The 24,196-nt window shown below is 45.9% G+C and overlaps 1 protein-coding gene across 1 annotated transcript in view; it reads right to left on the reverse strand.

The window, feature by feature from the left end:
* Positions 1 to 15,995, reverse strand: part of Sfrp1 (secreted frizzled-related protein 1) — a 42,866-nt gene extending 26,871 nt beyond the window's left edge. The window contains exons 1-2 of the mRNA XM_013024743.1: positions 15,177 to 15,995; positions 8,988 to 9,065 (exon numbers count right to left, since the gene is read on the reverse strand). Of these exons, the coding sequence (XP_012880197.1) occupies positions 8,988 to 9,065; positions 15,177 to 15,720 (622 nt within the window). The 5' untranslated portion in view covers positions 15,721 to 15,995. The remainder of the gene's footprint in view (positions 1 to 8,987; positions 9,066 to 15,176) is intronic.
* Between the last annotated feature and the right edge of the window lie 8,201 nt (positions 15,996 to 24,196).

Below are 24,196 nucleotides of genomic sequence, written 5' to 3' on the forward strand. Positions count from 1 at the left end.
GGACCCAAAAGAAAAAAAAAAAAAAAGGGCGGGGGGCGGGGGGGGGAGGTGTTCAGATTGGAGCTTCTGGCTCATTTTTGCAAAACTGGATGAAAACTACCAATATTTAAATGCTCCTTTGCTTCTGAATATAGTCTAGTTGGAGGGTGGGGGTTTGAATATCAAAAAGCAGTTGTTGGAAAAGAAAAGGAAATCTGCCCCCAAGGTATTGCTTGAGAAAAAGGGGAGGGAGAGGGAGGTACACTAACACAAAAGGACTCTAAACCCTCCATGAAACAGACCCCAATAAATTATGAGGGAAATATATTAGGTCTAAGATTTCTTAAAAGCACACAAAAACACAAAGAAACCTTCAGGGGGCGTGTCCTGGAACTGGTATAGATTCTGGCCTAATTGTCTAATGGTTTCTAAGTTGTAGGAAGATTTGAGAGTGTCATCTAACTAACATCAGACCTCCTTCACTTCCAGCTGTGCAAGGGAGGAGGGGGCCAGCTTGGGGTAGGGGGCGTATTTGTATTTTTGTGTTTGTTTTTGTTAACTACAGTACCTTAAAGCTGCATGAAATTTTAAAAGGTTTTCCAAAGGGGTCTTTTAAAAGAACTTCAGTTTAATCTTCTTCTAACCATGGAATTAACCAGAACATTCCATTCCAATTCTTAATCCACCTCCCCCCCCATAAGCTGATTCTATGAACACTTAGTCTCCGCCTTCCTTAGCTAGGTTTCATCTTGAAATAGTTCTTTTCACTAAGAGATCATTATTATGAATTGAATAGCAGCCATATTCCAGGAACTGGAATTAATTAATTAACATAGTAACATTAGAATTACCATCCAAATTTTGCAAATGGTGAAACCAGGCCCAGGGAGGCTAAGAGACTTTCTGGTGGGTCGCTCAGTTTGAAGGGCTGGGATTTGATCCAAGTCTGTCTGGCCCAGAGCCTGCCTGCCTCTCCACCAAGAAGGAATCCAACAATGGCTGAGCTCCTTCAGTGTGTGAGACACAGACATCAGTCCTTGTAAATTCCACACTCAGAGAGCAAATGCCCCTTGACTGGGAGCTCCTTCACCACCCCTGGTGGGGCAGGAAGTGATATGCATGAGAACACAGGAAGGTGAGAGGGTATGCAATCTGGCCTGACTGCGGGGCAGTGCTGGTAAGAGGAATAACTGTCAGAGATCTAGGTGAAGCAGCCTTGGACAACCAAATGACTAACTCCTTGGTCATACCTTTCTGTCTGTAAAGGAAAGCATAAACTGGATGATCTTTGAAGTGTTATTCAACTCAGCCTACCTCTACAAGGACAAACTGGTACAACAGATGAACACTGCCCAAAGAACTGGGCAGCAAGCCTAGCCTGTGTCCAGCTGCTTATCCTTCTTTCTCACCCTCGCCAGAAAAGCTTCAGAAAATAAAGGTGTACTTAGGGGCAAACGCTTCTTATTGCTGTCTTTCTCCATGAATTAGTGGACACATCAAGAGATCGGGATATATGCTTGGTAAAATGAGCCAAACATGTAAGTAGAAATTGCTATACGACCCTACCCCATGAGGTCTTGAGAGTAGCGGGAGACAGAAACCGGGGCTGGGGAAAGGGGGCAATGGTAATGTTTAATGGTTACAGAGTTTCAGTTTAGATGATGAAATATCCAGAGACTGATGGTGAAGGTGGTTGTTCCACAATGTGAATGAACTTAACGCTACTGACTAAACACTTAAAAATGGTTAAAATTGTACATTTTAGATATATTGCCACAAAGAAAAAGAGGAAGGGAGAGAGGGAGGAAGAGAAGGAGACAGGTGCAGGGAAGGCAGTGAATCAGGACTACTTATAAGAGAATCACAGAACTGCAGGTTGGAGCATCTTCCAAGGATACCTAGACCATACTACTCGTCAACTGTCCATCCCAAGAAATAACTTAATCAGACCTGGACTTAACCACAGAGAATAAAAGGGTATCAGCTGGACCTGACCCAGTCATCATGATATACCTAGGATTAGCATTCATTCAGCATGATGCATGGAGGTGAAGGGTTAAAAGGAGACTTGAATCAAAATGCTGACCTCAGAGGACAGTACTAAAAATCACCCCTCATTCTTTTGGTGAAGCCTGTGAAGGAAACCTCATCTGCCAGAACCGACCTCTGGTTACTTCCATTTCCGGGAAACTGAAAGGAACAGCTCTTGAGTTCAGCCTGTGAGATACTATTTCATCTCATCTGTTCCTACAACAATCTCTATCCGGGCATCTGCTACCATCTCACTGTGGGAAGTCGAGTTGTGGTTGTGGTGATGTTAGGAGGTTTGCACTGTGGTAGACATGCATAATCCTCTTGAGAGAAAGCCAAAGAAAATGGAACTTAGTTCCAGAAGATGCAATGGACCATCCATGGGTCCTGGATGCCTATGTCCTTTCTCATCCTTCACTCTACTTTCATGTCTTTTAAAGATGCTAGTAAAGCAATGCTCAGTGAAATTTCTGACAGTTACAGTCAGGAGCTAGTCACAGAACTAGTGACAGAGAAAGAATACCCTAGGCTCACCAGAGAAGGGCATTTGGCTCTATATGCTCTTCCCTTGTGGTTCCTTGATGTATGACTTTACCAGAAACAGCCCAGGGCCCTATTCCTGGGGCTGGACCCCAGATTTGGGGCCCATTGTGAAATCTGAGCCCCTACATGACAGGTAACTAACACTGCAAACATCCTACCCACTGGAAAGCTTTGAAGAGTTCAGATTCAGCCACAGTCCCTGCACTGTCTCTACACTAAGGGCCTATTTAGAATGAGCTGTTCACCCTGGACCATGCGTCTACCACCAGTTGCCAACCTCATGTTTTTTCACACAGGCAACACCATAACAGCTGTCTAGACATTCACAGATCAGTGGGAGGGGTATGTTTTCTTTGGTTTTTGTTGTTGTTGTTGGTTTTTGGGGGGTCTGGTCGTGGGGCCTGGGCGCTGTCCCTCAGCTCTTTAGCTCAAGGCTAGCACTCTACCACTTGAGCCACAGCACCACTTCCGGCTTTTTTCTTTTTGCTTATGTGATGCTGAGGAATCGAACCCAGGGCCTCAGGCATGCATGGCAAGCGCTCTACTACTGAGCCACCTTCCCAGCCCCAGGGGTATGTTTTTATAGCACTTTTTTACTGTGTATGCCAGTCCTGGGGCTTGAACTTGGGGCCTGGACACTATCCCTGATCTTATTTGCTCAAGGCTAGTGCTCTACTACTTGAATCACAGCTCTACTTCCAGCTTTTTGGTAGTTAAACTAAGAGTCTTACAGACTTTCTTGCTCAGACTGGCTTTGAACTGTGATCCTCAGAGTTCAGCCTCTGGAGTAGCTAAGTCTACAGGCATGAGCCACCGATACCGGGTTATTTTATAGATCTTCAGAGACAATAAGACCCAACTGTTTTCATTTTACCACCTCTACTGCTGACCTAACTAGATTTCTAGATGTTAGGGTTGCTTTTCATATAGACACATAGCCCTGAATTACCCCAAACAAGGCAGGCAGTTTTCCTTGAAATTAGCAAACAAATGCAATATTCACTGAGAAAGAAGTTCTTTCCTTTACAAACAAGGAAGTCCAATTTCAAGTCCCTGCCATATCCTGTCCTTCACATGTCCTTGTGACAAACTTATTTTATGCCTACCAGAGACACTGTGCCAGGGACTATTTAGGTAAAATTAGGCTTGTTTTGTTCACCATAAGACTTAGATTTTCTTCACATTTAGCGTTAAGTATGTTTTCTTTGTCAGTGGTGCAAGGCAAATCTTGCATCTCACAGTTAGCCAGCATCTGCCATCAGGTAAAATGGGGCCTGGGACACAGAGTTTGTTCTCAAGTAACTTACAGCAGCTTTAGTTACTGAGCTGGCAGTGGAGCTCCTCATCCTTAGAGAGGAAATTCAAGGTTTAGTTTGGAAAAGCTGAGCCTACTTTTTGCAAGAGAACAAGTTACTCTTCTCTGCAAGGTGAGGCACTGTATTTTATCCAACAGCACAGCCAAGTATCTTGAGAGACCTGTGAGGAAGAGTAAAGGCAGGCATGCAGAGGTGCTAGGACCGTGAGAACATTTCTTCTAGGAAATGCTCCCAAGTGCTGACTGCGAGAGTGGATTTTTTTTTCCTTTTCTATTTGGCTAATTTTAAGATGCAAAATACAGTGTGGGTTTTTTTTTTTTCTCTTGATGAGGAAATATACAGGCAAAAAGAAAAGTCTTTCCAGAAGGCAGGGAAAATGTCTGGGGGCAAAGAAATCTTTTCCACAGCAAGAAAATACAGGACTATAGAACCAAAGGAGCTGATCTCCCTTAGCAAAAGCACTGTATTTCATCAAGAAAATATCTACCAGGAAAGCTTTGGGGGTTACAGGTACTGGGAAGCAGCTCCAGAAAGTGGCTGGAGGCAGGAGTCTAACCTCAAAGCAGTTATAAATCAGATCTTCCTATCCCAGAGGTAAACTAACCTGGGAGGTTGGGGGGGGGGGGGGGGAAGGAAGCTATGGGCACTGAGCTGTTAACACCAAGATTATTAGTGTGGCAGCTTGCAAATTCTGTTCAAGAGGCAAACAGGGCACCCTGTTGCAGGAAAAAGCAGAGGACAAAAAACAGCTGTGTGCCCTAACTGAAGCACAGCAGGAGGTTGGACACCATGTTGAATCTGGAGACTTTGCACCATCTAACTTTTGGCTTTCCACATCTGGTGCTTGATCCAAGCTGATCCAGCTGCATTCCTGAGCATCACTACACAGGCTTTTCTGCTGATGTTTTCCTCTGTTGGGGGAAAAAAATGTGCTCTGAACAGAGGGGTAGAGTGCAGGGGTGGAAAGAAGACAAATGGCCAGACAATCCTACCAGAGAGCTGAAAAACCACACTGCCCAGGGACAAAGTAAATGGGCTGGGCATACCCAGGCCACACAGTGACTGTGAAAATCTAAGGATGTGCTGGCAGAAAGGCTGGTGTGCATGCTGACCCCACAAGGAACACACCTCCCTCTTTCTGGGGTTCACAGAATGCCTTCCAGCAATTGGTGCCTCCACCCACCCTGCCCATCCAAGGCCACTGCTGTGGGGAGTCAAACACTCTTTTTCTTCTCTGTGTGTGTCAATCTGCATTTCCAAATTTCTTTGTTTCCTAACTGAATCCCATCAGTTTGGCTGACTGCTTTGCTCACTTGAAATGAAGGTTGCCTTCTCTAGGCGCCTAAGAAGGACTCTACTAAGCTCAACCCCTAAATGGGTGAGAAACTGGGAGGGGGAGGGGGAATTCAAAGTATTTTTTAAAGAAGCTCACAAGAAGCCAAGCTCTGGTGGCTCATGCCTGTAGTCCTAGCTACTCTTATCTCCAGTAAACTAGCAAAAAAAAAAAAAAAAAACCTGGAAGAAGTAGAGGTGTGGCTCAAGTGGTAAAGTATCAGCCTTGAGCAGTTAAAAGTCAAGCAGTAAATAGCACAAGGCCCCAAGTTCAAGCTGCATTACCAGCACATACACACCCACACACAAAAGAGCCTCACAAGCACAAACCCTAGAAAATTTGTGTCCATCAAAACAGTCTAGCACACCCTATCCTCCCGCTGTGCAGAGGAATACATCAATGGTGAGGTGTCAGCACATTCATCATCTCATAGGTGGGAAAGGTAATCCCAAGGTGAGTGAAAAAAACTCCAGGGGGATGTCAGACTCCTCACTATCTAAGTAAGAGGACTTGATATGATGTTCTCAAGATCCCAGAGGACCTTATGACCCCAAGAAGGAAATAATGTCTGGGCTAAAGAAGGAAATAATGCTGTAGACACAGTCTAGCACTAACACAGGCAAATCATTCTGGTTCACAGTGCCTGGTGACTTGCTGAGTTAGCAGGCTCTCAGGCAGTAGGAAAGGTCATCCATCATGCCAGGTGAGTTACCAGAGCCCCTTTTAGACTTCTACCCTATGTTTTACATCAATTACATTCAAGCTTTTCAGCCCAAGTCTACCAAATGTATCTATTTTAACTGTCACAAAGCCTTGGTGGACAGGGAGACCTGACCAACTGTGGGGTTGGTCAGTTCTAGACAAAGATTCTGAGCTTAAAGATGTGGTGGTCTTTTTTCTTCTCTTTATCAATTTTTTTCTTTTTTAGTCAGGTCCTAGAGTTTGAACTCAGAACCTCACCCTTGCTAGGCTTGCTGGGTGCTAGTACTCTATCGCTTGAGCCATGCCTGGAGCTCAATTTTTTGCTGGTTATGTCAGAGATGGTCTCTCTGATTTTCCTGCCCAACGATCTTCTAAGTTCAGTCTTCCAGAGCTCAGCTTCCTGAACATAAAGAATTATAGGCGTGAGCCACCAGTACCTGGTCCTTTACTTAGCTTCATAACACTAAGTTTGGCCTTGAGTTCCCCTAGCCCTGTCTACGGCCTGAGTTATAAACTGAGTCATAAATACCTAGCAAGTCCCTGGTTACTGATTGGTTACAACGTAAAAGACTTAAAATTACTTTAAAATCTTAAATTTATTGTAGGTAGGCAATTTGGGATTACAGTGTTGAGGCTAGTGTTTTGTACTCAATAAATACTGAGTAAAGGGATACATGCACAGCAATGATCAGCCATACTAGAGTTTGAGCTTTCTGACAGGAAATTCATCACCTGCCAGTCAACTACACACTGGATTCTAGGGGCTTCCATCATTCTTCCCCAAGGAGCTGAACCTGATTAAATTACATGAACACAAAACAGCACCCACTAATGCATTCATTACCCCTCAATCTCCCTAGAAATATGATTCCTGGATTTTGAAAATGTCAAGGGGCCAACTTCTAAATGTGAGTGTTATGATTTACCATATTTGAAGATCAATGACATTCAAAGAGCATTCCCTTAGTTGTCCTCAGCTATCCTTTGGGATTTTATCTATATCTGAGCTTACTCTCTTGCCATAGTCATGTAACAAAAGGCTTCTTGCCAGGATATTGGGGAGATTTACTTATGTTTTTGCTTCCTCTATGTTCAAATGTATGTTTGGGAAAGAAGCCAATATGCCTTTATAGATTTAAAAAAACTGGTTGCTAAGGTAGTATGCAACTGTGCACCCACAGACTATTGTACAGGAAGACCTGCCTGACTTAGCCCAGTTTGGCGCAGCCCAATACAGCATGAATGTTAACATTATGAAGCAAATGTTAACACAGGTGCCAGTGGTTCACACCTGTAATCCTAGCTACTCAGGAGGCTGAGTTCTAAGGATGAAAGTTTGAAGACAGTCCAAGCTGGGAAGTCTATAATACTCTATTCTCCAACTAACCAACAAGAGGAACTAGAAGTGGAACTCTAGCTCAAGTGGTAGAGTGCTAGCCTTAAGCAAAAAAGCTCAGGAATAACACCTAGGCCCTGAGTTCAAGCCCTAGCTAGTACCGACACACACACACACACACACACACACACACACACACACACAGAAGCAAATGATAGGATCATTAGTTACATGAAAGAACAATCAGACTACATGCATCACTGCAAATGTCTTCAATTCTAAGTTCATTCTGAATGACAAGATGTCAGGCATCTGTAGTGTATGCTTGTAATCCTAGCTCTCAGGAGGCTACAGCAGGAGAATCACAAGTTCAAGGCTACTCTGGGGAATAGAACAAGACCTTGTCACAAAAACATAATTAGTTTTTAAAATAAAATAAAGAATGACAACAAGGAAAGGATGTGACTCGAATATCAGCAGTAGAATTCACTGGGGACCTTTTTTTTTTTTCTGGAGGTATTATCCTCCTCCAAGATCCAAGGGGACAGGCAGGCACACCTAATATCAAAATAAAGCCACAACCAAGATACAATTCCCTGAGGCTCTCTGGAGTTGCAGGTGCTGATGGGAACTTTCTTTCAACCCAGAGTGATGGAGAGAAGGGAGAGAAACCCCATTCTTGTGATATCCCCTCTTGGTCTGAATTCTCCGACCTTACATTCAGTTGCAAACACTGAGTGTGTGCCTGCCATGATGTACAATATCCTCAGTCTCATGTGTGATCCCGCATGTGTGTGACTCACCGAGACATGGGACCTTACCTGTACCCTTTCTTGTACTTTGTCATATCTGATTGATGAAAACACAGAGGAGGCGGTTTCAAATGGACACAAAGACTCACATTACCTACCTTTATGTTTTTCCTAGTAAGAATTTTGTAAGAAATCCAACCTCAGGGACACAATGTAGAAATTAGGAAAAATGCGTTGTTCAGTGTCAGGCTGAACTTGTCTTTCAATAAACTGTCCCTGTCCTAGGCTGTTTCTCTGCATCCATGAAAAGCAGAGGCAGCTGCAAGGAGCTGACCTTCCAAGATGATGACATTCACATTTATTTTCCCAGAGGAGAGATGCCAAGGTGTTTGGAACTAGGTCTTCCAAATGTCCCTAACGCAGGACTATGCCCGGATCTGGCCCCCAGACCTCAACCAGCCCTGCTCCAGGAGCTGCAGGTGCTGATGGGAATTCTTTTAACCCTGAATGACAGAGGAAAAGGGAGGAAAATTCCACTCTTGGGATATCAGTTTCCTTTGCCTCGGAGAACTTGACTGCCCCTACCACCTCTAAATCCCCCAAGCATGAAAATCTCCCCTCTTAACAGGACACCCTGGGAAGAGTAGTGCTGACACCTAGGGGTGAATATGAAAATGAACCCCAATGAAAGAGCCCACCAAAGGCTTCACTGGGGCACTGAGAAGGGGCAGCCTCTGAAGACCTGGTGTGTTCCCTGGCTCCTGTCTAATTGTCTCTAAGTCTGCCTCTGTCCACCCCTCAAGAGGGTTCCCCAAAATATGTACAATGACTCATATTGGTCTATTCTCTACCTGTCCAGATCCTTCTCTTTACCTGAACAAAGCAGAAACTGGAGAAGGAGGCAGAGAAGGAAAAGCTCCACTGAAATGCACTGCATCTCACTGGAGACACAGCCCAGAGGAAAGCCCCAGAAGTGGCCAGGAATGATGTCTTACCAAACTCGCTTGCACAAAGATGCTCAATGATGGCTTCAGATTTCAATTCGTTGTCACATGGGGGACACACATTTGTACCTAGGAAGAAAAAGAGAAAGAAGCAGAAGTTATAAATTATGGGGCTGGAGAGCACTAGGGAAGAGACTGGCTTGAGGACCAGGCAAAGTAGCTACAGGTCTTCTAGAATTTCAGAAGGATGTCCTGAGAATCAAGAAAGATTCCTGGGCCCTTATACCCAGTATCTAAAGTAGGAGAATGGCTCTTGAAAAGTGTTGGTCTAAAACGGTACATGTTCTCCCTGATCTGCATAAGTTAGATTTACAACACAATGGGATATGACAAATTATACAGGATTCCAGACACTCACATACAGTGAGACCAAAAGAGGATAGTTTTAGGAGAAATCACCAAGTTGTAATGCCCAAGCACCAACTCATATGTATATAAAATAACATACAGACTGAAATGAACTCCAAAGAAACAAACTCCAAAGGAAAACAAAGGACCTTTTCTTAATTTGTCCTTTTGTTTTCTGATGACTCCGTATTCTTTACCTCATACACGATGTATACACGTGCACATCTGAGGGAAAGGGGGAGGAGGGCACAGAATCAGCAGAAAATGGGTGAAAAAGTACAGTATCAGAGCCCACTGGCTGTACTGGACATTGATGAAAGTGAACCATGCAACTCATAGGCAGAGATGGGAGGGAGAGAATAGGAGAGAATGAGGGAACTGATGATAGTAAGCCAAAGGAAGAAAATGTACTTGATATATGTAAAGGTAACCTTGTTATAAATCACCTCTAAACCAACAATAAAGAAATTAAGCCAGGCACCCATGGCTCACTCCTATAATCCTAGCTACTCAGGAGGCTGAGACCTGAGGATCGTGGTTCAAAGCCAGCCTGGGCAGGAAAGGCAGTGAGACTCTTATCTCCAATAAACCACCAAAAAAACAGAATTGGCGCTGTGGTTCAAGTGGTAGAGCACTAGCCTTGAGCTGAAGAGCTGAAGGAACAGCGCTCAGGCCAGAGTTCAAGCCTCATGTCTCTCTCTCTCTCTCTCACTCTCTCTCACACACTCACTCACACACACACACACATACACACACACACACACACACAAATAAATTTGCAAAAAAAAAAGAAAAAGAGAAAAGTGTTGGTCTAGTGATGCTGACTACAGCACACTTAATTGAGCTTCCACTCAAAAAGTAGATGGAACTAGGCTGCCGTGAGTCCCTAGAAAAAGCTGGCTTAAACAAAAATGAGTCATTGTTTGCTTCCTGTCCTTCCACCTTTCCTTTAAATAACTGCATCCAATTCCTGTCCCACCTGCAGAGGACTAACAAATCAGCTCATCATTTGATCAGCTTTCCAGAAGCCAGGCAAAAAGCAGACTTATCAGCTTCAGCCCCAGGGCCCTAAAGTCCCCTCTTCAAAAGGCCCATTGCAGTAAGTGGCCTGATTTGAGCAGGAAGCCAACAGCTGAATGGGGGTGGAATGGGCCACCAAATGGGAGGACAGAGCTGGATGGGGGGAGACCTTAGAGGCTCTTTCAGAAGGGACTGGGAAGAGCTTTGAAGAGGTGAGTGCAGACAGGCAGGCTACTGGGAGGTGGCTTGGCCCAGGGGGAAGAGACATCTGAGGCCAGAACCAGAGGCCTCCCACAAGCCAAAATGCTGCTGAAGCTGGGGGAGGGGATAAGAGGACCCTATTTCTTATAAAAGGGCAGAGAGAATGTGCTGCCAGAGAGTCCTCCAGGGTCAATGGAAGTGTCTTCTCATCACTGGCTTCCCGCCCCCACTCCCCTCCTCTTCTTTCTCCTCCTCCTCCTCTTTTTCCTCCTCATCTGTTAAACTTGATGCTCATCAAGGATCCAGAAAATCACCACACACACACACACACACACACACACACACACACACACACACACACACACACACACCATAGGAGGCTGAGCTGGGCTGCAGCTAAAGAGCATAGGAAAATTGACTAAGGTGGATGCCAAGGGTGCTAGAAGGCCGAGTCAGACCAAGTTTGGTGAGCTAAGTACCTCTTCTTTATTCTCTTCTTCTTACTGTGGTTCTAGCACATCGTTTCCCTCCTCGTGGACTCCTCTACGGCTCTTCCCCAAGGCAGAAAGGAGGAAGCTACACCATCCACCCAGGATCCTGCCTCACTCAGGAGATAACCTCTCTCCAGACCTTTTCCTGCAGGGCCTAGCAGAGGCCATGCCCCTGTCCCAACACATTTCGCTTTCCCTTGCACTGTGTATTCAGGGTCAAATAGCTTTCAGATTCTTGGGGCAGCAAGAACTATACTCCAAACAGAGGTTGGCATGACTTCTTTAGGCCAAATGTTGGGACTATGCTTTGCACCCAGAACTTTTCTGACCAAAGAAAAACCTTACCCAGAATATTCCATCACAGTTCTTGCTTCCAAGGAGTGAAAGAAGGATAAGAAGTATTGCAACATGGAAAGGACTCTGTGAGCTCTACCAGGTGTGTAAAGTGTGCTTCAAGGTTTTCTTTGTTTCGTTAGTTTTGTGTTTGCTTTTGTTTTTTAAGTAGAAGTTATCACAGCTCAAGGTTCTAGGAATATAATACCGACCAAAGTCAGAGCATTGTGAATATAAAGCTAGGTGTCTTCCAAACACACTCACCACATCTCCTTTGGATCCTATTGGCAGCCAAGGACTCTGCACCCCATGAAGGTGTTTTTCTTAGTGCCATGAATTTCCTTTGGATGTTAGGGACCTCAGTAGCAAGAGCTCCCTACTGGGAGCTATGTATTTTCAACATGGTTCCCCCTAGCCTCCATTTTCTCACTGCCAGACTCAGCTCTGAGAAGTTTTAGCCAGGGAGAGGAAGAGGAATGTGTAAGGCAATATTTATCTGTGCCCCTGTGTGTCCTTGTGGCCCTGCAGGCTGAGCTGCCAGCGAAATCCATCCTCGCTCCTCTGAGAAGGGAACTAATCTACAGTTGTGAGGTATATTTAAATGTTCAGAGTATAAGAACAAAAACTAAAAAGCTTGGTATTTTGTTAATATTCATATTTTACCAATATTTAAAGGAGAGTAGAGGAGAAGGGCAAAGACTAGAATCAAAATTATGTCACTCTTCTAAATTTTTTTAAATTATTGCATCAGTATACATACATGCACACAAGACCTTTTACACAGTCATATCTAACACATAAACATGCATCACTTCTCACACACACAAGATATTTCTCTCTCACACACACACACACAACACAAGATCTCTCTTACAAATAGGATCTCTGTCTCACACCATTAGATCTTTCTCACACACAAATGTGTCTTGCCCATATACGCAAGATCTCTCCTTCACACACACACACACACACACACACACACACAAGATCTTTCTCTCATACACAAGGTCTTTCACACACACTGAAAATCTCTTACACACTGAAAATCTCATACACACAAAGATCTCATAATATACATACAAGATCTCTCACATACATGCTCTCTCACACATACACAAAATCTGCCTCACACACAAGGTCTCTGTCTAATACACACATGCAAATATTTAACACACACACACACACACACACACACACATACACACCAGATCTTCCCTAGCCAGCTCACTGAGTGGCCGAAAGAGATCCTAAGAAAGGATCTGGGAGGGAGGAAGGGCATGATGCCTCTAAAAGCTGTATCTAAAATACCCAGGCAAGCTTAAAACACAACATGATTAACAACACAACTGTACTGAACACGAAATGGGCTTGTTCCTACCACTCCCACCATTAAACCTGGCAAGATAGGGGAAAAACAATTTCTTGGACTTGTCTAATATAAATGCAAGATTTAGAAATCACTTTCCTGGAAAAGAAGTGACTGCCCTTCTTGTAACAGAAGCCCATGTAGCTTGGGCATCTGCCTTTGAGAAAATCTCTTTTGACTCATTTTTCATTATTAAGTCTACCCTTAATAACTAAGGGCTGCCCAATACCCTTAAAATTCCATGTGTTGAAAATATGAGCAGAAACCAACATAATGTATGCAAAGATTGACACTGCTTTGAAAACTTGGTTTTAATACCAAAGAATACAAAGAATGGAGGAAAAGCAAATAAGAGTACTAACATGTAATATCAAAATGTACCATCCATAAGTTTCTGAGGACCAGTAGTTTGATATGTCTCTGCCTGCCTCCTAAATGCGGGCACAGAGGAGTGCATGCTTGCTTGCTTGCTTGCGCGCAGGCACACACGCAGGCAGGCACACATGATATCCTTTGAGGATACCATGTGGGGGTTCCTCATGGAGGGCTGAAGTCTTAGAAGAACCATGAGCCCTCCCAGAATTGCTCTCACCAAAACTGCAGAGGAAAGAACGACCTTCAGCCCCACTCCACTCTTGACTAATTCTCCCCAGGTTTTTCCCCTCCAGTCAGCAAAGGTGGGTGACAATTTGACCCCAGAAGAGAAGGGAGTAGAACAGTGGAACCTCAGCAACCAGCCCAAGATGTACAGTCTGGTAATAGTGGAACTCTTCCATACCATGGCAGCCTTCGGAGGAAGGGGGTGGGGTGGGGGATTCTTGCCCCTCAGTCCCCCTCATCCTTCTCTTGGGCATCAACCACTTACCATAAAGCTATTTCCTCAGAGATCTCCACTTCATGCCCACCAATGAATGGTCCCAGAAAGGGGTAACAGTAATCATCAAGAGCAACCCAATCCAAAGAAGACAGGCCACAGCTTCTGGGCAGAACCTGGTTGACCCAGCAGCAGGACCTAAGAAAGGAAGCTCTGCAGACAGATGACTCCACACCTACACAACACCACAGACTTCGCCCTGCGGAATGAATGCACCCTTCTCCTTCCCAAAGCGCAGCACCTTCAGGGAAGTTCACTCTGAGAGAAGACCAGTCACCTTACAGGCAAACAAGAGGCTACAGCCACAAACCACCCAAGGCCTAAGCCCCTCAGCGGAGATCCCAGCGACGCGAGTCTCTCCTAATGCAAGCAAGGGTATTCCCAGTGTTCCCAGTAGCCCACAAGTACCTTTATGCTCACTTGGATGGGAGGGGGAGGGCAGGTGACTGCCCACCCCTCTCTTGAGCATCAACCACAAGTTAAAGGACCCAGGCAAATTCTACTGTCACCAAAACAAACAAACAAACAAACACTGCAGAACGCAGGGGTCATGGCTTCCTGATTACCTGCATGTCTCTGCTCCCTACCCCTGCTTTGGAAGAATTCAGGCCATCAAACTGAGCTGGTGGTTAGTTTTCTTCGTTTCCAGATTTTTTTCTCCCCTCCTCACTCTTTAATTGCCCTTTAAATAGGAGGGGCTCGGGAGGAACCACGGGTCTAGGGCTATTAGGAATTTGCAAAGTCCAATTTGCAGGTCCCTACCCCCTCTGGGGGAGATAAACAAAACGCTAATTACATTTTTATCTTTCTAATTACCCGAGGATTTGTGTAAATGAGCGAATGGGGGGGAGGGGTATGCAAAGATACTGTTCGGAGATTTTTCCACCCCTTAAATCTCCCGAACTCAGTTGTGAGGTGAAAAAAAATTACAAATCTCGGCCGTTTCTAAACTTTTTCCCCCGCGCAGCCAGTTCTGCGGCAGTCCACAGGACTTCAAGGTATTGGAAAACAACAACAACCGCAAAGAAAGAAAGAAAACTAACACTGCGCACGGCATTATCTCCTTCCAGAGTGCTCTTTTCCTATGGGAACATCCCAGTGGGTCGCTAAAAATGTTGCATGGGGATTGGGAATCCTCCCACAGGAAAGGAAAAGCACTTTTTCCTTAAGGCGCGAGGCTTTGTTTCAGGTATGAAAAAAGAGACTGGATCCCTAGAAGCGCAGCTCCTGGGAGCGGCCCGGGTCGCTGTCCTGGCGGAGGTGCCCAGCCGCTCCCACGCACACGCGCGGGGCATCGGGGTCGCGAGAGGCGCAAGGCGACACCTCGAGCACTCGGGGAACTGGGAATCGTTCATGTCCCATGGAGGACAACGTCTGGCAGCACTTCTCTACTCCAGCTTGGGGGGGGGGTGGCGAGACGGGGCGTGGCAGCCGGGGTGCTCGCTGGGGCGCTCGCCGGGTCCCCGGGGCCCGTCCGGCGGGGCGCGAGCCGGGCGGGGACGGGGCTCGCGCGTGCGCGCGCGTGCGGTCGGTCACCCCGTCCTTACCTTGGGGCTTGGAAGCTTCGGTGGCATTAGGCGGGGTCATGGCGATGCAGACGTCCCCCTCGGGGAACTTGTCACACTTGAGCATCTCGGGCCAGTAGAAGCCGAAGAACTGCATGACGGGCTCGCACGAGTCGCGCACGGCCTCGCAGAGCCAGCGGCACGGGTAGATGGGCCGGTCCAGGCAGACGGGCGCGAAGAGCGAGCAGAGGAAGACCTGGGTGCCCATGTGGCAGTTCTTATTGAGCAGGGGCACCCAGCTGCTGGCCTGCTGCTTCACCTCGGCCATGGTCTCATGCTCCAGCAGGTTGGGCAGCACCATCTTCTTGTAGCCCACGTTGTGGCACAGCCTCAGGTCCACCGGGATGTCCACGCACTGCGGCGGCTTGGTGTAGAAGCGCCCGCTCTGGTACGAGCCGATGTCCGATTGGAAGCTCACGTAGTCGTACTCGCTGGCCGAAGCCTCGGCCATCAGCCCGGCGGTCAGCGCCAGCAGCACGCCCCAGGCGGCACCGTAGCGGCCCCCCGCGCTGCGCCCGCTGCCCATGCTGCCTCCCCGCACTCGCTCCCGCGACGTCGGGGCTGCCCGCGCTGCCCTCACGCCCGCGTCCCGCCGCAAACTCCAGGAAATCTCCAAGGGACAAAAGGCGCAGTTCCGGACGCTGTCGGGCTCCGCGACCGCGCGCTCCTGCTGGGTCTCCAGAGGGTGGCGGCCCACGGCCTGCCCCCAGGAGCCGCGGAGGGAGCTCGCGCCGGAGGAGAGCGAGGCGCAGGCACCCAACGCCGTCCCGGCTTGCAGAGGCGCGGCGGGCTGCGGGCGAGCGCGCGGCTCCAACTCCCGACGTTGCAGGACTGGAGTGCGCGGGGCTCCGGCCGCCAAGCCCTGGAGTCTCCCCGCGCAGCCAATCAGCTCCCGGCTGCCGCGAGCTGCACTCATTACCCGGTCAGTCAGCATTGCAATTAACCAATCGCTTCACTGGACGAGAGGGTTTGGTTTACTAGAACTAGACACAGGTCAACACCCCTTTAAAAGCAATAATTATAAGTAAATAAGAGAAAACCAAGAAAGAAATTAACAAGAAGGAAAGACAAGGAGTGGAGGAGTAGCCAGAAGTGTGAGGTGGATAAAAAGCATGTTTTACACTGTAGTTAATTTGGGTCAGTTTGACAGCAAGGAACAGTAATAGGACTCCCAAATTTCAAGAGATTATGAGGACTTTTGTTTTGGCGGGGGCGGCCAGGCGGAGAGGATCTTGAACTCAGAGCCTGGGCTCTGTCCTGTAGCTTTTTCACTCAAGGCTGGCCTTCAATCACTTGATCCACAGCTCCACTTTAAACTTTTTTAATCACTTGATCCACAGCTCCACTTTAAACTTTTTCCTGGTTCATTCGAAATAAGTCTCCACCCTCAAATCTCAGCTTCCTTAGTGGTTAGGATGATAGGTGTGAGCCCCCAGTGCCCAGCTTTTCCCTTTATACTTTTTTTTTCTTTTTCCTAAAGCAACAGCATGGCTGTTCTACTCTCCACGGTTCTGTTCTGTATAGCTAGCTTAAGGCTAATAACTGAGTGCTCTTGAGCTAACTAGGGACTACATAGTGGTCAGGAAGGTGGTATTCCCATCTGTTTACTGAGTCCAAAATGCAATCTGTATCCAAGCGGCACATTTAAAGGTGGTCCTTAATGTCATCTAGGCACTAGGTCAAAGTTGCTCCTTTTGGAACATGTTGCTCATGAATGCGTTAGCTTTGGAAGCATGCATCAGTTGGCTGAAGCTGCTTTAAGAAAGCAGCTCTGGAGCCAGGCACTGGTGGCTCACTCCTGTAATCCTATCTATGCAGGAGTCTGGGATCTGAGAATAGCAGTTTGAAGTCAGCCTGAACAAGGAAGTCTATGAGACTCGTATCTCCAATTAACCACCAAAAAGCCAGAAAATTTTTGGCTTACATGGTAGAATGCTAATCTTGGGTGAAAAAGTTAAGGAATAACTTACCAAGGCTCTGAGATCAAGCCCCAGTACTAACACCCCCCCCAAAAAAGTGGTAGCTTTGGGAGGACAGATTAATTTTTTTAATAAGATTTTAAAAGGCTACTCAAATCCTAGCTAGCCAATAGCACGTCTAGATATGCACATGCATAATACACATTGACATGTTTGTGGTGGAGAAAGCCAAAATATTAAAAACACATGTACACTTATCAGCATGGCCTCTGTAAACATGAAGGCCAGGCCCAGTCCAAGAACCTCACGTCAAAACCAAAGGTCCAAAAGGTAGAAGCACAAAGTGAACAGTATCACAGAAACAGCTGACCAGTTTCAGCTAGCATCCAGGAACAGAAGTCTAATTGTCACCCACCACCTCCCAGTTCCTGAGAATCTTTGTATGTTTCAACTATTATGGAGAAGGAGGATTAGGTTCCAGAGAGCTGGGAGTGTGGGCATGAAACAACAAGCAGTTTCTCAAGTTCCCTTAAATGTGGGTAAAACCAAGCCAAGGATGCCAAAACTCCCATCTGAGCACTGTGGTGTCACCCCATTTGGCAAAAATACCATAGCCTTCGACTCTAGGAAGTGCTGTCTTACTGAGCCAGCTTGTTTTTAAAGCTCTAGGGAAGCTTGCTTTAGACTCTGCATGCCTAATTTCTTGATGGACAGATTCCAAATAAAACTTCCTAGAGTTTGTGAAGAACCAGGACTCTGTGTGTGTGTGTGTGTCTGTCTGTCTGTCTGTCTGTCTGTCTGTCTGTCTGTCTGTCAGTGCATGCTAGTACTAGGGCTTGAACTCAGGGCCTGGGTACTGTCCCCGAGCTATTCTTGCTCAAGGCTAGTTCTCTACCACTTGATCCACAGGACTACTCTGAAGTTTTTTTGCTGGTTGATTTAAGCAACGAGTCTCATAGACTTTCTGCCTGGGCTGGCTTCGAACCACAATCTTCAGATCTCTGCCTCCTGAGTAGCCAGATTTACAAGTATGAGCTACCCACACCCAACCCAAGGCTATTTTCTTAAAGCAGTTATGGCCACATAGAGGTTGTGAGTCCACAGCGCAATGTAGGAAGCATCAGCAGGTCATCTACTTCTATCTCCTTTCCAGGTCAATAAAAGCTGCCCAAAGCCCAGAGGAAAGAATGAGGAAACAAGAGAAGATATAGCATGGCTTAGATGGCCAAGGGTTAATTCCATAGTAACTCACAATGCTCACCTGAGGAGCTAACATTCCTTACAGAGCCTAGAAGGCAAGAGATCAGGCAACTGCGTCTGAATTCAAAGGTCATTTAGAGGGAAATGCTGTTGGTAGGGGGTCCTTCTCTCTTCTCTGGTCTGGCCCTAAGTCCCAAGGCAAATGAGTCTGTTTACTCACTGATTGGAGATACCATGTTTGCAGATAACATCCTCTCAACTTGAAATCCAGACTTAACTGACATCTCACTCATGTTTGTACAGTTTTCACAAATGATAGGAAAACTTGGATTCAGGACTTAGGTCAGTATTGTCACTATTAAAATTCTGGAAATGAGTTCAGGGTATTAATAAGGAGCTAACCACACAATATCCACTCATGGGAGAATCTTATTTCTATCTGGGCACCCACATTGACTATGATCACTCCAAATATCCAACCTCCTCTACACCCCTTCCAGTCACCATTCTGCTACAGAGTTGCTCCAGGTCAAATAGAAAGTGTCAGTATTCATACACCCCAGAGTCCTAAACCCAGACTCCAAACCTGAGCCCAAGACTCAGATGGCAAGGAAGGCTTTGGGTCTTATTTCACATTTCACTGATAGATGTCCATCCACACCTGGAAGGCTGGAAACTCGCCGTAGTTCAGTTTATACACTGCCAGCTAGCACTAGCCTGAGCAGATGGAATCTTCTTCCTGTTTCAGAGATGCAAAAGATATGTTGCTTCCTTTTTCATGTTGTCCAGTTGTTGTTTTTTTAATTCAAATCCCAGTCTCCATTTCTCTAATGGTGTGTGTGTATGAGTGTGTACAGGAGAATGTTCTAGAACAAAGGCTCTTTAAGCATGCTATTGACCTCCCACACTCTCAGAAACTAGACTGCCTGACTAGGAGAATTGTGGGCCTGGCGAAGCCTGTGACTCCCTCCTAGCTCCTGTGGTTTAAATGAATATAAGAGACATCAAGATTTAAATCACTCCTCATTTCAAAGAAGTTCTTGATTTCCTCACACCTCCAGGTGCCTGTACATGAAAATTGGAAATGCATTCTCTGTTGCTTCATAACACTAGCTTAAGGAGGCATTAGTCAGTCTCCCCATGCTCAAAGCTGACTGCCAGGCCAAGCAAGGTCACTGAGGGGCCTCCCAGGTGCCTACCTGGTGGCCTTGTCCCACACACAGAGTTCAAACCTGGGAAAGAAGGAGCCTCCCCAGCCCATGCTCCTCCCCTGTTCCAGGATTTTTAGGACACTCTCCAAAGATACACTTATCTTACTCTCCATCCTCCAGCTGTATTGAACAGAATGGCAGTGGCAGATCTGGTACAAGGCAGAGAAAAACATCCTGACCAAAAGTCGGAAAACACAGATCCAGCCTCAGTTCTGCCCTAACAGGCTGGGGCTCCCAAGAAATACACTCCCCTCACTTTAGCTTTCATCTCTAAAGAAGAACAAGCAATGCTTCTTTTGCTACCTCTCTGAAATAAAAGACACAGAATCCCCAGCATCTAGTCCACATTGAAATCTTGAAACAGTATTCAATGCAGATACCATGAAGTCCAGTGAAGTTTTTGCTTGGATGAGCTTCTTTTCTCTTCCGTATCTATGCACAAGTAATCTCAAGCCCTTGATTCTCAAAAATTTGCCTTATCTGCTACTGAGTTTTGAAAAAAGTTTAGAAAGAACCTTTAGAAATTAGAGTAGAGGAAGTGGCGCTGTGGCTCAAGCAGTAGAGCGCTAGCCTGGAGACAGCACCCAAGCCCAGTGTTCAAGCCCCATGACCAACAAAAAAAAGAAAGAAAGAAAAGAAATTAGAGTAGAAGGCAAAGCCCAACCCTACCTCTTCCGCAGGTACATGCCCTTCCGCGCCATTCTTGATGTGGGATGGCTGGTCATCCCCATTGCCACTGCTGGACCCTTTTGCTTCTTTGGTACACAGCTATTCAGTTGAGGCAATCCACTAGAATGCTCTTCACTTTCTGAGGGGAAACTTTGTCATGGCTCATGGGATCTGCCCAGAATTTGTCCACTCTTATTCACCAGTAGCAGTGACCTCTCAAAAGTGGCATTCCTCATACCCTGAATAGCTATGGTCAGTGTCTATCCTCTCTGTCTGGATGGGCACAACTGCCTCACTCTTCAGATGAGGCTTTGTTAAACTGGGATTAAGAATTTTTTTTAATTGCGAAAATACTGTACAGAGGGGTTACAATTACATGGGCAAGATAATGAGTACATTTCTTATCAAGCATTGTAGCCTCCTCCTTTGTTTCCCCTTCTTCTTTTTTGGGGGGAGGTCCAGTTGTGGAGCCTGAACTCTGGGCCTGGGCGCTGTCCCTCAGCTCTTCAGCTCAAGGCTAGCGCTCTACCACTTGAGCCACAGCGCCACTTCCGGCTTTTTTCTTTTTTGCTTATGTGGTACTGAGGAATCGAACCCAGGGCCTCAGGCATGCAAGGCAAGTGCTCTACCACTGAGCCAGCCCATGGAATTAAGAATTTTTATTGATTCACAAATATAATCATATATTTATAAATAAATAAATGTGGGTGCATTACTATCTTCAAGAATTGGAGATGGCAGTTCTGATTCAGACCTTCACAGACCCTTGGCTTGTCTGCTGTTTGAAGTCCAGACTGCATTAGGAAATCAGGATCTTGCCATCCAGAGTCTCTCTGGCTTCATCTCTCACTACCTCAGGGTAAACTCTCAGGGAAATGCTTACATTTTCCCAGCCCCACTCACTTCTGTTTGCTGTCCACCTTTGCCTGTAGTTTTCTTTATATAAACCCCACTCATACAGTTCTCAGATTTAGAAAATAAAAATATAGGATGCCCAATAAAATGTGTATTTCAGATAGGCAATGAAAAATGTATTGCCTAAGTGTATCCCACATAACATTTAGGAAATATATAAAAATATTTCTAATATTTTTCTGAAATTCTGAAATTCACATTTACTGCGTGTCCTATATTTTATCTCACAAACTCATTGATTCCTGAAAGCACTGTCTCCTCCAGGCAGTCATACATAATTGTTTCCCTGTCCATCCCCTCCTCTATCCCTGGTCTGATTGACAACTTTCTCCTTGTGCTCAGGGCCCTGGCACAATCATCATAGCACACATGTCTATTATTTATAACTGCTGACTTTTGGGTAAATGTTACATGCCCAAGAACTTTGGGATTTTGACTTGTTTTTTCTAACACATCCCTGTAACCCCAGCTTTTAGTGCAGAGCCGGGTAGATGCTGAATGTTCAATTAGCACTCTACCCTAATAAATGATGACGTCTTCCCTGGCTTGTTGGGTACTGTACTTGGATACTGATTTTGCACTGAGTTTTCTGAGAACCAAAGCATGAATAACTCATAGTTCTCTTTGTCTTTGCCTAGATCAGGCCACCAGGGCCTGATATGAGAACTGTAGAGTATAGAGCTGTCAGATTGCCTCTCTTCCCATCACAGAATCAAGCCTAGAACAGAGGCCATGGCCCAAGTCAACCTGGACTCCAGGGCCTCCCTGGGGTAGCTTGTTTGGTGGAGCATGGGAGACAGGAGGGTGAATACAGCAGGCAGTTCTTGGGGAAGGAAGAGCTGAGACTGATGCATAAAAGGTTGGAAGGTCTCAGAAGCCTCTGCTGGCAAATGGAATGAGGAGCAAGAATGGACAAAGGAGACTCTACAGCCTGACATCTAGCTCTACATTCTGTCTTTAGAGTTCAAAGCTTCACTCTCACTCTGTAGAGCAGCAGGCTTTAGAAAGCCCCTTCCCTCTGGTTATCTCCAAGAAGTGAGAGTGAAATGGGACATGCCTCAGTGATTGGAGGCCCATAAATCCACCACCATTGCTTCGGGCCTTGGCAACCAGCACCAGGACGCTTGTGCTTACCTATCTAACTCATCATAGGGCATACCAGATGGACTGCCCTCCTCGGGGGTTCGATTAGAGAACAACTGAGATATGAATGAGGTGATGGCAAGAATGGGGAGCAGAGTACCCATCTTTATCTCCTCCTCCTCCTCCTGCCTCCAGCTGTGAAATGCTCCCTTTCACTATTTCTCTATCTGGGCTGCTGGTAGCACATGCCTTTAATCTTAGCTACTCAGAAGGCTGAGATCTGAGGATCATGGTTCAAAGCCAGCCCAAGCAGTAAAGTCTGTGAGATCCTTATCTCCAGTTTCACCAAAAATCTGGAAGTAGGGCTGTCACTCAGTGGTAGAGTACCAGACTTAAGTGAAAAATCTAAGAGACAAAATGTACTCATTACCTTACTCATATAACTGTAACCCTTTTATACAGCATCTTTACAATAAAACAATTTTGTTAAAAAAGCTAAGGGACAATGCTCAGGCCCTGAGTTCAAACCCCAGTACTAGCACACAAGTATATACATATGCATACAATACATACACACACACACAAAACACACACACAAATACACACATACATATACACATCTCTGCCTGAATAGTTGAATAATGCATCCACCTTCTTCCATGCAGAGGCATCACTCACCTAGTTTAAGGCATAGAATTCCATTATGTCCTGCCTAGTAAAGGGCTGCCTTTCTGTAGTCATTCTTGGCTTGCACTCTGCAATATCACAATTGGCCCTCATAAACAACCTCTGAGTGGGCAGAGTTTCAGTGTTTCTGTCCGACAGAAGACAGGTTCAGCGTGGTGAGACCCTGGCAAGCAGCCCAGTCACCAAAGCACTGGGAGGGTGCCAGTCTCAGGTCCGTAACACAGATCTTGGGATGCTAAATTCTGTTGACTTTGCAAAAGGCCTGATTGCCTTTGTTAAACTGCCTTTGTTAAATGTTGGAATTCTTCCAAAGCTTCCTTGAGAAGCTATACTATGTCATTTTTATCTTTTGCATTTCCAGTCCCTGTCAGAGAGAAACACAGATGCACAATAGTTGAGCACTTACTAAATGAGTCACTTTCTTGAGGTTGGCCTTATGGCCCACCTCTGGCCAGTGAGAATGGATGGAAGTTGTCAACAAAAGCATATTTTAAAGTAGATAACTTTAGAGGACCTAAAGCATGGCTCTTCGCTTTTCTTCCTGCCTGAAAGTGAGATGTGACTTTCAGGTATAGTAGCTGTCTTGTAACCAGGAGACCATATGTGTGGCCCATATACAAGGTTAATGAAAGAGAAAGCTAGAAAGCACCTAGGTCAAAAGGAGTCTTGGTTACTAGTCCTGAGCTGTCCACCTTCAAGTTTTTCTTAGGCAAGATCTATACTCTCTAGTGTTCTCTCACTGGAATGTTCTTTCAGGAAGCGAATAACCAACGTAAATGACACAGATCTCCCACATCTGAACTTTGACAGCAGCCTCCTGACTGCTGTCAAGTGCTGAAGGATCTAATTTTTATTACCTCCCAGGACTTTGCTATTCCAGGTGTGGTTTCCAGACTAGCAAGTCAGCATCTTCCAAAAGTACAGACTCACAGGTTCCAGTTTAGACTTATACAATTATAATTTTCATTTTACTGAGATTCCTGGGGGACTTCTTTGCTTCTTTAAGATCAAGAATCATTACATGGGGAAATGTTCTTGGGCCTGGGGGTTTGTATATCCACCTTTGACTTCCATCCCTACAACCATGATGTTATTTCTAAGTGACACTGGGTATGTCATCTCACTACGGGGTGGGGGGAGGGGGAAGAGGTCTTATCAGCCCTCACTCTTCAGAAGAGGAAACTGGGTTTCAGAGAGGTCCATCAGCCTCCCTAAGCATAGAACATTCAGACAATCAAATGAAATCAAGTTCTCAGGGCAGAAAGAATGGACAAAGGAAAGTGGAAATAGGAAGATCCAGATTCAAGGCCAACACATC

This window comes from Dipodomys ordii, unplaced genomic scaffold (assembly GCF_000151885.1).
Source record: "Dipodomys ordii isolate 6190 unplaced genomic scaffold, Dord_2.0 Scaffold4, whole genome shotgun sequence".
Classification (NCBI taxonomy): domain Eukaryota; kingdom Metazoa; phylum Chordata; class Mammalia; order Rodentia; family Heteromyidae; genus Dipodomys; species Dipodomys ordii.